A 16,505-nucleotide genomic window follows, 5' to 3' on the forward strand; every position below is an offset into this window, starting at 1 on the left:
AGTATGTGTGCTATGTATGTAAAGATGGATGGATGAACAGATAGTTTTAGATGTGTTTTATTTGCTCAGAGAATAATGGCCGGTAAATGTGATTCTAAGATAGATACCTATTGGTACATATACTAGTTATTTTCTTCAGATAAATTTCTAGAAGAGGAATTGCCAAGTCAAAAAGTATACACATTAGACACTATCAATTTTCAGAGAAGTGTTACAGATAGAATTGTGTGTCCACAAAATTTATGTTAAAGGCCCAAGCCTTTAGCACAACAGAATGTGGTAGATCACCCTATAATTGGGGTGACTAAGTTAAATCAAGTCAAGTAGAGTAGCTGTAAACAAATCTGACTAGTGTCCTTATCAGATCAGGAAATTTGGACACCCAAAGAGACAGCAGAGATGTACATGCAGAGGAATCACCATGTGAGGACACATGAAAGGGGAGTCATCTGCAAGGCAAAGAGAGATCTCAGAAGCCAAACCTGCATACTCTTTGATTTTGGATTGCCAGCCTCAGACTTGTGAGAAAAAAAATTCCTGTTGTTTAAACTACCCACGTTATGTTTTTGTAATGGCAGCCCGAGCAAACTATTATAGAGAGGTTATTTTCAAAGCCTGTGGCCCTTCTGCTTTGAGCTGAGGTTTATGTGGTGTAAGCTATTCTAGCCGATTGCTCTACTTTACTGCTCCCATGTTCTCTTTGGCCTTCAATGTCCTTATCTTCTTAGCTTACTGCAGCTTATTAAATAAGGGGTGTTTATTTGAACCTTGAGGAATTCCAAGGATTTTTGGATGTTTGTAAACAATGTGATTTTTTAAGTATCTCATTCTAACATGGCATTAAGATAACAGGAAGAAGATGTTAAAGTATTTTCCTTTAGCAAAGTAGCCTTTATTTTCACTACATGAATTATGAAACAAGAAGAAAGTCTTTCCCACATGAGTTCTTACACATTTCTTCCACTGATTGGTGAGAGTAAATAGCTCATCCCTGAAGATAATTTTAAATTTATTAGGTAAATTTTTAATTATGATATTAAATCAACCTACAGGTAAGGTAGAGTTAATGTACCTTTGAAACTTCACTTTAACTCAGGCTTCATTATATTTGATGTTGTATTTCTGTAAGAAAGAGGTAGGAAGGAAAGGAAATTGCTTGGGAATCTAATTTCTGCTGTGGCCATCCTCAGTAACCTTCACATATTTGACATTCTTTCAATTTCCTAAAGAAGACTGACTCACACAGAATTACATAGCACAACAGTTGGGATAGTTGATCTTAAGGACTTCTAATATTTTTTTCTTCCTTTAGCAATTTCTTGTACATATAAAGTGAAAGAATGTTTTGTTGGAGATTACTGCTTGATGGCAAAAAAAAAAAAAAAAAAAGAGTATATGCTACTGAATTACTGAATGAAGAGGATTTTACTTTCCTGATGTGCTCCATCTCTCTTTTTTCAGAGGTCATTTTGATTATGTAAGCACCATGGATCTGGGAAAGTTTATGCTTACTTTGCCCAAACAGGTTAAGAATTAGGTATGTTTCATTTTGAATTGATAAGGAGGATAAAGGGAGAGAAGCAGCTGAACTGAAATGAAAAGTGAAGGTAGACTAACCTTACCACTGGCAGTCAACTGAGTCATTTGCCTGTCAAGGGAATGCTAAAAAGAGATGGAGAGGGAAAGAAAGAGGAAGAAGGACAGGGAGACAGCTGGAGGGTAGGGAGAGATCTCATGGAGGTATTTAAAAATAACCCCAGAATTCCCAGCCATTTGAAACTCCAGGAGAAATTATGTAGGAGAGTTTATTCCCCTGACTTTTTTCTCACTGTATTTGTGTTGGAAGCTGAGATTAAGGTGTAAATAGGAAGATAATTATCTCTTCCTATTTGCAATACTCAAGTTCCATTAATTTTTACTCCCTTTTCTATGGTAGTGCTTTTTTGACCCTACCCAGTTTCCTAAGCTACATATGAACCCTAAAAACATTTGCAGTTATTTCCAGTTAACATTTGTTTGGGGCCCACTATGTACAAGGCCTTAAGTTAAGTTTGCCTGAGAGGAAGAGACTGCTAAAATTTAGTCTATTCTCAAGGTCTGCCATCAGATAGAAAGCAATTCATGATCATAATATGTTAAATTTCACAAGAAAAAATACTTTAGAGGTCTAGTGTCACTGATAGCATCTAAGTATCACAGACACTTAGCTCAAACAAGCAATATTTTGAAATAATAAGCAATTGTTGATCACACACATAGTGTGATAATGTACATTTGTACAGGTATGAACTTATATCCCTCAAACATGTAAGTGGCATAAGTCAACATTACCTCAATAAACATAAATAAAAATTTTAAATGGAGAAAGCAATACAAAGAAAATAATAATTAAATGAACATTTTTATGAGAAATAAGGATTTCAATGTTTCTTGGCCTTTTGGCTAAGATTAAGTGTAGGATTTCAGAAGTTTGCTCATTAGTGTATCATAAATTATAAAGGGAAAGAGAAAGTTGCAGTCAAACCATATGTGAACTATAGGGGTACAGAGTGTTGTAATCTCATCTGTATTATGTCTGTTTCAGTTAAATTTAAATTTATATACATCACAAGAAGATGCTATTACATTTGTTAGGTAACTTGGTTTAGAGTTGTAATGTCTCTTCCAACCCTTAAGGTATTAGATTCTGTTAGGACACAAATACAACCTTCTGGAACAATAACTTTACGAGGAAATGTCTATAGTTCAACATCATTTATACTGAATTCTTACCATTTTGAATTATAAAGATGTCTGTTATTTTGGTTTCATAAAAATCTGTTTATCTTTTTAGAATGGTTGATTGGCACAATGCTATAATTTACTGCCAGATTTTTGGAAGCTAATCAAGGAAAAAAAGACTGTCAACTGAAAACCAAAAATAAATCTGAATCATAATTCTTTCCATGAAATCAATAACATTAAGGATAACAATCATAACACCATTATTTACTTTTATTTTTCATCATCTATTTAAGTACCTCCTTAAAATAGGATCCAATCAATGTCAAATGATTAGACGCACATTATGAGGAGTCTGTGTGTTCTTGGGAGCCTAAAAGTGATTGAGTAATACCATTTTAACTATTACTAAGCACTTGTCCTCTGTCAGTCAGTCCCTATGGTAATTCAATGCAATTGAATAAAGCAAGCACATTAGTCTGGCACAGGCACTTATTTCCTCTCTGAATTTCCTGTTTTCCTGGATATGAGGTCTTTGAGGTATGCTTTCAGGAAATAGTCACTCATCATTGGACTGCTAAGAAAAGTGATTTGGAGAGGGTAGGTTCCCATTGTTTTCTAAAATGACAGTCTTGTTCTAATCTAATATATTCCATCTACATAAACTTAGTTCAGTTCAATTCAATTCAGTTCACTTTCACTAGCCTCTTAAATAGCAGGAGACATCCAGTCATTGCCAAAGTCAATATATTAAGTCTGTTTGTTGAAGACAGCTGGTTTCCTATAGTACCATGTGTTCCTCTTTTCTATTTCAATTTCTGATTCATGGAAAGGAAATGCCAAAGGGAGTTGGCAACAATGGCCTTTTACATTTATTTAATGTTTTTTGGACTTTTCTCCAGTATTGTATTTAGTGGTAATTTCTACTGTATAATCAGATTGGATGGCTCTATGACAAGGTGTTGATTGGCAAGAGAACCCTGAGGTGAAGGGCTTCCTCTCTTCCCTTAACCCAGAGGCCACTGTGCTGTGAGTCTATTACAAGGTACAAGGAGCCTTCAGCAGGAAGTGGGGCTCTCATCTGCTTTAGAACTATGTTTCCAGGAAGAGTTCTGGAATTTGAAAATTCCTTGAGTCTCCAGTGATAAGTTGAGATAAATCTGGCTTCCCCGGGTTGTCTGGATCCAGACATCCTATTTCTGCATTGCTTTCGCCCCCACACCCTCCCTGGATGGTGGGAAAAAGAAAAAAAATCCTCCTTCTAAGGCAAAGAATTTAAGGATGGGAGCTATTTGCTGTTTAAACAACCATTTTACTGTTTGTTTAAATCTCTAGCCTTCAAGTTCCATGTTTTCATTTTTTATCTTTGTCTTTTTTTTTTTTAATTACTACTACTGTGTCTTTTGTCTTCTCTTCCTTTGTGGGGTAAATTTTGAGCTTTACAAAGGAAGAGGAAGTATATGGCTCTATTTTTTTCTAAGTTTTGTTGATTAGCAGTCTAAACTTGCAAGTATTACTTGACTTCCTGACTATATAGATTCTTAACCTATAAAAGGGCATGCCAATATCTATGTAGAACATTACCACTGTCAATTATTTTACACTCTTGATCTCAATAGAGCTTCCTTCTAATAACTATGTTAATCATGAATTTAGTATTAGAAATTAGTATCACTAGTTTTTAAATATTTAAAAATTAAATACAAAAATATTTAAAATCCTTATCTTGATTCCCTGTGCTTTTCTGATACTTAAAAAAGATTTTGTAAGTAGTAAAAGACGCCTTTTGAAGAATTTCTTGTATTATGAGGGTTCAAATTCTCAATTTGGTTTGAACAAAATATATTTCTGTATTGACTCATAGAACTAAACTAGTTTCTGTTTTTGTGAATAAGCTGTATGACTTTACTTTTCACAAGAAAAAAGTTTTAGTTGGCAAATGGCTCTTGTTTCCATATTATTTCTTATTCCTTTTCTAATATTCTTCAAAGGAGGAATAAATAGCATCCAAGGCCTTCCATGGTGGCGCAGCGGGTTAAAGCACAGCACTGAGAAGCTAAAAAAGCCACTTCCGCATGAGTTCGATCCCAGCCTGCCCCGGAGGTGACCACATGGCGTGGCAGACCTCTCCTGACCCGCCCACTGCTCCCCTCAGCAGTGTACTTTGTAGACCTGCCTGTTCTGCTCCCCACTCTGTCTCTGGTGAAGCCTTTCACCGCCCTTGAGCCTCTGGCCTGTACCCCAGTTCTGTATGTACAAATAAAATTAAAAAAACAAACAAACAAACAAAAAGCATCCAAGGGGCCTTCCCTGGTGGCGCAGTGGGTTAAAGCACAGCACTGAGAAGCTAAAGCCACTTCAGCATGAGTTCGATCCCCAGGTGGAAGATGATCCACATGGCGTGGCAGACCTCTCCTGACCCACCCACTGCTCCCCCCAGCAGTGTACTGACAACCACTGCTCCCCTCAGCAATGTACCTTTTCAGTTGGCCTGCTCTGCTCCCCACTCTGTCTTTGGTGAATCCTCACGGCCTTTGCACCTCTGGCCTGTACCCCAGTTCTGTATGCACAAATAAATAAATCTTATATAAAAAAAAAAGCACCCAAGGGCTTTTTTTCTTTTAATGTTAGATATTAACAGGCATATTTTGCAGAATGCCTAATATCTTCATAAAATACACTTCTGAAATCATAAACTCCACTCCCCACTACCAATATAACCACGAGTGCTAAAAATTTTGGTAGTGCACAAAATAGGACAGACTTGTTCTACGAGGGGTACCATCTATAATGTCACAGACTTCCCATATCACACATTAACCATTAGCTACTTGCCTACTACCTAGTTATGGTCAGGAAATACTTGCTGGCTGAAGTTATTAATACCATATCCTGTGCTAGGTGCTGGAGATACAAAGGTAAGACAAGAGTCTCTTCCCTTAGAGAGTTTATACTCTAATAGAAAAGAGGAGTATTTGCTATAGTACCATCAATGACTATGATACCTGTGTGTGTGTGTGTGTGTGTATGTGTGTGTGTTTATAACATGGGCTGTTAAACGTTTTCGTGGAGAAAGTTGCATAGGGTATTATGATCTTATAACCTTTAATTCTCTATGTAATTTTCAATGGAGAGGAGTAAAGCTATTATTGTGTGGGGTGGAATTTATAAGGTCAGCATGAACAAATCTCAAGAACAAACCTGTTCTAGTAGAACCATATTGAAGTAAATACAAGATACTATGGAAGAGGACACCTCGCTCACTCTGGGGAGATCAACAAATTTTTAGAGAAAATTATGGCTAATCTGAGAATTAAAAGAGAAAGCAAGGTAAGGAATGCAAAATGTAACAAGTAAGTGGAAGTGTTTTAGATAGAGAGGACAACAAGGCTGTTAGAGTTTAGACAGAACAAGTTATCACATATTAACAGGAAATGAAGAACTGTCATGCTAAGTTTCTTGAAAAGTTAGAAGACTTTAAATAGGGAACTGACATAGTCAAAATCTAGAAAGGGGTATAATTGAAAAATGAGTTGGAGTAGAATAGGTACCAGATATAAAGCTTATTGAAAAGAAAGGAAACAAGAGATAATATTTACCTAACTAGAAATAGTAGTAGTAGAGATGGAAAGAAATGGAGATTTGCGATAGATGAAAAACAAAACTGACAATTCTTGATGATTGTGTGATGAGAGGAGTTTTTGATGGCTGTCAAGAAAATAACCATAATTCTGGTTTAGGCAACTGGGTTGATGATGATAACTATTTAGAGGCTGGCAATATAAAAGCAAGTACAATGAAAATGAATTTAATTTGGGATATATTATTTTGAGCATCTTGGGACATCAGGACATATTTTGAAGGCAGCCAGGTATACAGATTTATAGTGAGGAAAGAGAAATGAAATAGAAATTTATATATAGGAGTCATATACATGTATATACATGTATACCATATATATATATATATATATATATATAGCTATTCTGGTTCGTCTTGATGAAACAGACTAATACTTGAGGACTTCTCAAGTTTTTCAGATTCATGTATACCATATATATATATATATATACACTATATATATATATAGTAAGTGAAGTCATGGAAGTGAATTAAATCACTAAAGGAGAGAATAAAAAGTGGGATGGGAATAAAATGTAGGATGCAACTCTGGGATATATGGACATATAAGTGACTGGCAGAAGCTGGAATAAAGAAGCCTAGGAGGTAAACCAGGAAAGTGAAGTTTCTTGATCAAGGGACATAAACACAAAGGTCACAGTGGCTAGTACCCAATACAGGAGAAAGGTCAAATGAGAACAAGTGTCTCCTGGATTAAAATAAAGAGGCTACTAGTGACTTTGTGCAGAATTCAGCCCAGTGGTAGTGATAGAACCCAGAAATTTTGGAATAAATAACTTATTGTATGTAGTTCCTGGGAAGGCAGGAGAAAGACTCCAGGTACAAAGAAATGGCACAAAGAGAATATGTAGACACATGTGCCTCAGATGGGGGAGGGATATTTTGATGTTTGAAAGGAACGATGTAGATGCAGATAGGTTTATAAGTGTGGAGGCAAGTTCTTGGAGTTCCTCTCCTATGGGCTCCAGTTTTTGCTGAGATTAAGTGGTTTGAAAACAGTGGGGCAAATCTGAAGTGGCTCTTGTGGCAAATGGAAAGAAGACTATCCAGGAAAACAAGTATTGTTTAACAAAGTTGAAGACCCACTTGAAGTTAGACATTGTAAATATATAGAGGAAACAATTTACATGGCCAATCCAGAATTTCAGATTAGTTTTTAAAAATTCTGTTTCTGAATCAGAAGGCTGAGGTCTAGGTCCTATTTTACTAACAACTGTCATATAGCAAACAGCACAGTAGAGATCATAAAGGTAACACAATAATTCACTCTCTCTATTCCAAAATGTGTGCATGCATGCTCAGATATGTTTGACTATTAAACCTCCTCTGGAGGAAGTTCCATAGGATAGCAACATTTCTTTGCCTGTACCCCTCCATAGAATTTTCAATGAAAAAAAGTGAAGCTATAATTATGTGTCGCAGAGTTTGTAAGGACAGCATGAACAACTCTCAAATAACTTAATAAGGCTGTATTATGAATTTATACATTTTTCCAAGTGGAAAACAAAATCCACCTCTTCATATCCTCTATTCACTAATAATTCATATTCAACTCTACTCATTAAGAAATCCCCTTCAGGGCTCTCCCTGGTGGTGCAACAGGTTAAAGCACCGCATTATGAAGCTCTCCAAAGCAGCTGCAGCACCAGTTTAAAGCCCAACTGGGAGCTGACCCCACATGGCGTGGCAGACCTCTCCTGACCAGCCTGCTGCTCCCCTCAGCAGTGTATTTCAGTCGATCTGCCAGTTCTGCTCCCAACTCTGTCTCTGGTGAATCCTCTTACCCACCACACTTCTGGCTTGTACCCTAGTTCTATAAGCATAAATAAATAAATCTTTAAAAAAAAAAGAAATCTCTTTCAAAGAATTAGTATCAATAGAGATCATAGACTATTAGATTATATTAAACATTGATAATATTGGGGACAATTTATTATTTTAAGGTAACATATGCAGGTAACAATTATTAAGCATTTATTATGGACTCGCACAATCCAATTTCACAAGAACATCATTAGATAAATTTTACTACCATTCATAGGTGAGCAATGTGGATCACAAAAGTCAAGTAACTTATCCTGTCCTTGTATATATGGCTAAGAAATGGAAAAGCTGGGACTTGAACCCAGGCAGTCTGTTTCCGGATGCTACACATTTAAACTCCCTACTACCCTTTATTTTTCAAAGTAGACGTTTAATGAAATTTCCCCAAGTGAAATGTTCGTTTGGAGTTTCAAAATTTTAACCAAATGGTTAGATGGGCAGATGACTGAGCTGACAGACTTTATAAGCAGTTCTGCATTAAGGAAGACATAGGAAACAAAAATCAAAACAATAATTTTACATCCATGTAACCTCCATCTAGCTTAAGATTTTGTCACATTTTTTGCTTTCTAATTTTGGTAGAAAACAAAACATTACAGGTACAAGTGAACCCTTTCTAATACATATTCCTTTTTGGAAGTAACCAATACTGGGAATTTATATCTATTACTCCCTTACATGAACTTTACACTTTGCTAGCACTTTTTAAATTTTTATATATATTAGTTTATTTTTACATCATTTTGTGCATTTTCCCATCTCATTTGCAATCCCCTTGGGCTTCCATCACCAAATCAAGCATGTGCCATCATCACAGTCCAGTGCATTTCCCTCCCCCGCTTTTTTAAACTTTTAATTTATGGTATACTACATACATCCCTCTGCAACTTGCTTTTTCTTTCAATATTGTCAATTAACTCAAAATCAACACTAGTCGCTTTAGTTCATTAATTTCCATTGCTTAATATCTGTACTGTGCCATTTTGTAGAATAACGTAATTCATTCATTCATTCTGTAAATGGACATTTATTTCACTAATATAAGCAACACTGGTATAAACATTCTTACGCAGGCTTATGGGAATTTTATGTATATTCCTCAACATGCAGATTAACAGGAATGAAAGCACGTGTGCTTTAATGATACAAGGAAGAGGGCAATCTATACTCAAGAAAGGTACAAAAGACTAAGGGTTCTTCTAAGCAAAATGAGGTTGCTTTCACCAGGGAAGCACTAGGAAAGACTCCAAAGATCCAGCGCGCGACAAACACTGTTTCAGTAAGAGAACACCCGCATTTTAGCCGTAATTACTCTTTAACTGTTACCCAATAGTTTTACGTGCGTTTATTCATTTTCTCAATTAGGGTGTGAACTCCACGAGAAATTACACTGGCACCAACTAGGTGAGCCAACATAGTCGCCGTGGAAAGCCCGCAGTGGAAGCTGCAGCAGCTTCCCTCTTCGGTGTGCCAAGCCACCAGAAAGTGACAGCGCCAGACAAATAGATTAGAGCATCCAGGTCCTAATCTCACATCCAGCCCGAGTCAAGAAAGCTGACGAAACGGGGCGGATGGGGTCATGGACACCTGCCTCGATCTGTCTCCACTTTCACTCACAAAGCCACCAGGTCAGGAGCGAGGAGCCTAGGCGTAAACGCGGTCCCCGCCCAGAGAGAAGTTCCCAGTCCGGCTCTTCCAGAGGCGCCTCTTAGCCTTACGCCAATTACGTAAAGAGGCGCTAAAGCCAAACCCGCGGCACCCAAACTGCAAAACCTGACGTGAAGTAGCGCGGGGCGGCACTGACGGCGGCCATACTTAATTCGGGCAAAGCCCCACCCTCAGCCTCCATCGGCAGCTCCCTCTCTGCGTCCCAGGCTTTAAGCGATAAACTTAAAAGAGTTGACCTTAGATGCAGTGTTGAAGAAACACGTAAAAAGGCCTGGCTATTCATGACCCCGGAGATGTTAAATCCCGTCAATTCAAACATGGCGGCTAAACCCGAGCAGTAAAAGAGCGCTGACGCCAATGAAGTCATGTTCCAAATGGAGCTAGGCGGAGGGCAGGGTGAGGGTAATCTCGCGAGATTAAACCAGCCCTCGCAGGGCACGGAATCCTCGTCAGAGGAGGCGGGGGATGAGGGAGGGAGCGGGAGTTCGGTGGGAGCCAGTGGAGGAGTGCGCCTGCAGTCGCCTGCGTAAGCGGGGCTGCGACGCCAGGCGGCTACGCTGCGGAATCGGCGTAGGCGGCTTTGGAGAATCGGCGGGCTGCGCTGCTCCCCGTCTGGTCGCGGAGGGGGGAGGGGATGTCGGTCAGTGCGAGATCCGCTGCTGCTGAGGAGAGGAGCGTCAACAGCAGCACCATGGGTGAGTCTCAGCTTTGGGTCGCCGCGGCTTGGGTCGGCGGCCCCGGACGCAGAGGTGCTCTGCAACCGCCGGACGGGGCTAGGGGAACGCCCTGAGGCAAGACGGGGGCAGCGGCGTGGGGACGCGGGTGGGGGCCAAGGCGGGCCCGGGGCGCGGCGGCGACGGACTTGGGGGGGAGGGGAGGCGGCGGCGGTGACAGTTTGAATTGAATGTGAGCAGAGCCGAGGCGGCGGTATTTCCTGTGCCGCGGCGGGCGGGCCTGGGGAGCGGGGAGACGTGAGTCTCGGCCTCTGCTGCCGGACTGGAGCCGCACGAGCAGGGTCGACTTTGCCCGGCCCCGTCTCCCCCGGTCCTCCGGTCTTCCCGCATCCTGCTCGGGGCCCGCGGGTGGCGGGGCCCGCGGGTGGCAGCACCCGCGGCGGAGCCCACCCCCTGGGGGAGTGGGCCTGGCGGCGATGGTGGGGATGTGTGCGCGCTCGGGGGAGGGTGCTGTGTGGGCCGCCCCGGGAGGGCGGCAGCGTCCACGGGCGAAGAAGGATGCACTGGCTCAGGCTGCAGTGGAGGCGGCGGAGGCTGCCACTCCAGCCCCGGCGTCGCCCTCAGGTTCCCCTCCCCTGGCCTCCCCGGGCTTCCTTTCCCCAGGCGAGGCCCGGAAGGCCGGTGGATGGCGGGCGAGGCTGAAGAGTAGAGGCTCAGGAGTCTGCTTTGGGCTTAAATTTAGGAAAAACGGGAAAGAGAAGTCTGGGAAGGGCGCCCTCCAGAGGAGTGGAAAGAGTGGAATGGTCGCTGGTAAAGGGAGGGAGTTGGAGATACGGACTGGTGAAGTTTAAGGAAATTAATTTTTGGAAATTTATCAGTATTCTCTTAAGAAAGCCTTTCATTTCCTTTCCTCCCCTACGTATTGGAAAAGGAGCAAGGTCATTTCATTCACATTTTCCACTCCTTATTCCATTTCATACTGTGTGGATAGTTGGCAAATAAGTAACTGATATTTTTTCTAACACTTTTCCATTTGCTAAGTTACACTGTTTCAAATCTGGGCTTTTGTAGTGTAGGGAAAGAATTTGTGATGTCCAGGTGTTTGCTTTGTTACTAAAATAATTCTTGCAAGTTTATTGCTATTGTTCAGCTTTAAGAATTTCTTTCGGTTTTGTTATTTTGACGAAATGGGAGAATATGTTCCTGACTGCCTTGAGAATCACAGTGACTGAATTTTTTTTTTTAACATATTTGTATTTGCACATTCTGGTGATGAGAATTGTCAGCCCTCCTCTATCCCTTCCATGTTTATAATTAGGTTTTAAGGTACAGGTAAAATTTATAGAATCCTCATAGATTGAAGTGCTTTAGTGGTGCTTGGATCCCTCATTTCTCCAAATAGCAAAGGGAAGGGGCGGAGGCAGGAAACTGTCTTTCATCCCACCCAGCTGTTCAGTGGGTGGAGGTAGGGTAGTGGAAGGGACTATGAAATAAATGTGGGAACTACATAGCTAGTTATATGGTAGCATTTTGTCATTCCGATGGAATAATACTGTGGAACCAGTATATCTCTTCGACAAAAACACCATATTCTTAGGTTTATATGATTGAACTTCATAACAGAAATTTATTTTGTGTTTAAGTAGATTTTAATTTACGGAAATGATACATAAATTTTCTAATTTAGTTAAACATTTTGGTTTCTGGACAGGGTATTTGGATTTGTGGACAAGGTATTTGGTAACCAACTACAGGAAATGAGTTATGTTTCAGAAGTTTGTTATAAAATTGTTTGTTTGGATTTGTGCATTTTCCTGTAGCAGTTACCCTCAGTAAGTCCATTCTGAGCTAATGAGACAGAGTAGAACTTCTGACTGACCTTAGAGCAATGACAGCACATACATACACACTCCCTAAGATAAAACTGTGGTTTCTTAGGTTTTGATAATGGGGTGTGGTATGATAATGAGATCAGTCAGAGTGAACATAGTGGTAGAGCAGGTTTACTTCAAACTATTTAAAATTTGATGGTATACATACTCACTATGGACTTGTATTCTGGGGTTTGCAAATAGTTTTATTCCCTGACAAGGTTACCAGTTGAAAACCACATTTTCACATTTTGTACAAATAAACTATCTTCAGTTTTTTTATTAGCATTTGAAAATTTAGCTTGAGCATTGATGCATTTTATCAGCTTTGAGACAAAACAGTTTTTAGTATGCTTTTTTCCCCTTACTGTTTGACTGTAGATGACATAAGATTTATTGTACAATGAAAACTGATGAAGAAGAGAGTGTTTGAAGAGTGGATTTTAAGGTAGCATGATTATGAGTTGGACTTGTCATATGAGAGCATATTGTTAAATGTAGACGGTTGTCTATCGTCAGGTTTTGCTGATTGCAGGTTGATTTTAAATCAATTTTGTGATTTCTATTAATAGTTTTTTTTTTTAAGTAGGCAAGAAATAGAAAATAGCATGTTATACTTAGTATGAATTTGGGGGGGAGGGAATTTTTATTTTTAAGTATTGTGTGCTTGATTGGGATCTAACATTTACTTTTCATTAAGGATTTGCAAAAACATTTCTTTTTTCATTACGATTTATTTATTTATGCATACAGAACTAGGGTACAGGCCAGAGGTAAAGGGGCAATGAGGAGATTCATCAGAGACAGAGTGGGGAGCAAAACAGGCAGATGGACTGAATACACTGCTGAGGGGAGCAGTTAGCAGGTCAGAAGAGGTCTGCTGTGCCATGTGGGTCAGCTCCCTGGCCAGGGGGCCGGAACTCCAACTAAAGCAACTGTGGCTAGCTGTATAGTGCTGCCCTTAACCCAGTGCACCACCAGGGAGGACCCTCTTCCCCCAATTTTTTTTCTAAAAATACTTAGAGGATATTCAAGGTATGACTAAGATAAGACTTCATCAGGGCCAAATCTTTAAATCTTATGGTAGAATTTGGAGGTCTTGGTGTAAGGAAAGGGTGACTTTTTTCTTATTTTGAATTCATGTATTCTGTACTTCCTAGCTAGTGTGGTTAGCAAGCTTAGAGACCTGTTCCTGTTTGAGGGGAGGTCATTTAAAGTCAGGTAGAAACCTTCAAAAGAAGGTAGTACCATTGATTCTACCCTACACTTTAAGATTTTTTTTTTTTTTTGATCTTGGCCTTTTTCATCATCAGAGATTAAGAAAGTTAAGTTTGAGTGTGAACCTGGTGAAAAGGGGACAAAAGGACAAGGAGGCAGTTTGGCTTGCTTTCAGTGTTGAAGGACATAGGCCAGACACACAAAAAGTCATTGTGGTTTGTACCTGGTGTCATTAATCATTCCAGAGATAGAGATTTACACATAGGGGTCTGAGTTCAAAGTCTTAATAACAACAGTGTTATAATAAATAAGAATATGAGCTTTGGTGTTAAACATGTGCTCAAATTCTTACTTTGTCACTTACTAGATGTGTCAGTATAGATAGGTTAAGTTTTTGCTTCTTTAATTAATGAAGGACCTTTTTAAAATTTTTACTCTAATGCAATGTTGAGTGATGATATTGTAAATTGCTAAGTGTTTTGTAAATGCAAAATTAAAGAAAAATGAAGAGGAAATAAAAAAGCAATACAAAAGCCCTAATTTAATAGGTCCAATAAATATGAAATTACACTACTATGAAAGCTTCCATTTCTGTGTTCTTAATTTCTATACTTCTCTGATAAAAATTGGTAAATAATTTAGATTGGCTCACTGGCCCATAGACTACATTTTATTTTTATTTATTTATTTATTTTGGAGTCCTAAGAAGCTTTTTATTTTTTTTAAATATATGTTTTTTACTTTGTAAAGATTTATTTATGCTTACAGAACTGGGGTACAGACCAGAGGTGTGGTGGTTGACAGGAATCACCAGAGACAGAGTGGAGAGCAGAACAGGCAGATCTACTGAAATGCACTGCTGAGGGAAGCAGCAGGAGGGTCAGGAGAGGTCTGCCACACCATGTGGGTCATCTCCCTAGCCAGTCATCAAACTTGTTGTGCTGTAGTGGCTGTAGGAGAGCTTCCTAATTCGGTGCTTTAACCCTTTGCATCACCTGGGAGAGCCCTATTTTTAACTTTTTTTACATCACTCTTTTTTTTTTTTACATTTTTTCATTTCAGTTGTAATCCCCCTTGGGCTTCCCACCACCAGTTCACCCATGTGCCATCACCATAGTCCAGGGCACTCTTTCTACCTCACTTCTGTCCCATTCCCCTTTCCACAGGCTACACTTTAAATAGCAGTGGGTTTGACACTGCTACTCTACACAGATTTTAGTGAACGTAGCTAAATATGAGGTCTTGCCAAAAGTTTATGTACTTTATAGTTGCAAGTGTTTCTTAACTTCAAAACTACTTCGAAGGTAGAGGAGAGTAAATATCCTGCCAACATTATTTATTTTATTTTATTTTTTTTAAAGATTTATTTATTTGTACATACAGAACTGGGGTACAGGCCAGAGGCTCAGGGGCGGTGAGAGGCTTCACCAGAGACAGAGTGGGGAGCAGAACAGGCAGATCGACAAAGTACACTGCTGAGGGGAGCAGCGGGAGGGTCTGGAGAGGTCTGCCCGCCATGTAGTCGCCTCCGGGGCAGGCAGGAATCGAACTCATGCGGAAGTGGCTTTAGCTTCTCAGTGCTGTGCTTTAACCCGTTGTGCCACCAGGGAGGGCCGGCCAACAACATTATTTTTTAAATAAGGTTTTCACATGACATGTGTTTTATTAATATTGTTTGTATTATAAACAATATAAATATGATCACCCCTTCTCTCTCTACAATCTGGAAGTTAAAAACAAATCTCCCAAAGATGTAACTTGTTAATTCTGTTATTTTGTTTGAGAGGTGAGGCGCCATGTGAATGAAGGTTTTTAAGTCTCAGCACTTTTTTCAGTTAGAAAAGATGTTTTCCAGAATCCCTGTCTTCTACCAGCAGCATTTCTCTCCCAAGTTGTGCTAACAACAACAACAAAAAATGTCTGCGGACAGTGCCATATGTCATTGTGGGGCAGAATTGACCCAGATTGATAACCACTGCACTACATGTTAGGGGCTATTGAAGAATTTCAGGAGATGAAAAAGTTTTTCTTAACGATTTAGTCCATAATTCTTCCTCTTGTTAACAAGTGCAAAATAGTTGATTGACACTACATTCAGTTTCTGGGTGGGGAGGGACCCAGAAATCTGTTTCTAGGTACCTTCCAAGTTAAATAATTATATTTAGGTATATCTTATATTCAGTAAAATGGACAGGATTTAATTTAGTTCAGTTAATTTTGACAAATATAAACAGCATGTCACTTGTATTCCCATAATGATACAGAACATTTCTGTAACCCTTTGTTATTTCCCCTATTGCTCTAGGTAAGTAGTGATCTGATTTGTAAATATCTGTAGATTTGTTGTTTCCTCCTCTGTAAAGTGGAACCATAAAGTGTGGAACCATAAAGTTATTTATTAGACGATTAAATGAATAAAGTGACAAATCGCTAGTGTGATTTGTACTCTATGCTTAAGTTTGCATGCTAATTAAGCCTAAGTATTCCAACAAGCACTCTTATTAGAAAATTGTTATTCTTTGTGACAGTTGACGATTTGCTTTTTCTGTACGTTTTTTTTAAAGTCAGGGACCATTTTCACTTTTGTATTCCTGACCTGGCATTTGTTTAGGAAATCATTTGTGGTGTGATTTAAAGGTATATATAGTTTGGGAATATAGAACAGTTTATTCAAAGTGGGAAGAGTAAATCTTTAAATATGATGAGGAGTGAATATACAGAGAAGGAAGAAGGATACTAACTCTAGGCTAAGAAATCATACTGGTGTCTTGGTTTGAGGCTAGAGAAGTAAGCAGAGACCTGATGTGCTGTGCTAGAAGTAAAAAAAAATCTTTATTGAAAGGTTTTAAAAGAAGGGTATAGCCATGAGAACACACAAAGAGTTCAG

The 16,505-nt window shown here is 39.3% G+C and overlaps 1 protein-coding gene across 2 annotated transcripts in view; it reads left to right on the forward strand.

Moving 5' to 3' along the window:
• The first annotated feature begins 10,267 nt into the window (after positions 1-10,267).
• Positions 10,268-16,505, forward strand: part of SEPT7 (septin 7) — a 66,693-nt gene continuing 60,455 nt past the window's right edge. Inside the window, exons 1-2 of one of the 2 annotated variants that reach the window (XM_004676853.2) lie at positions 10,268-10,550; positions 11,978-11,979. In XM_004676853.2, the coding sequence (XP_004676910.1) occupies positions 10,490-10,550; positions 11,978-11,979 (63 nt within the window). In that variant the 5' untranslated portion in view covers positions 10,268-10,489. The remainder of the gene's footprint in view (positions 10,551-11,977; positions 11,980-16,505) is intronic. The other variant, XM_004676852.2, reaches the window with a different exon arrangement.

This window comes from Condylura cristata, unplaced genomic scaffold (assembly GCF_000260355.1).
Source record: "Condylura cristata isolate star-nosed mole 26May11 unplaced genomic scaffold, ConCri1.0 scaffold00005, whole genome shotgun sequence".
Classification (NCBI taxonomy): domain Eukaryota; kingdom Metazoa; phylum Chordata; class Mammalia; order Eulipotyphla; family Talpidae; genus Condylura; species Condylura cristata.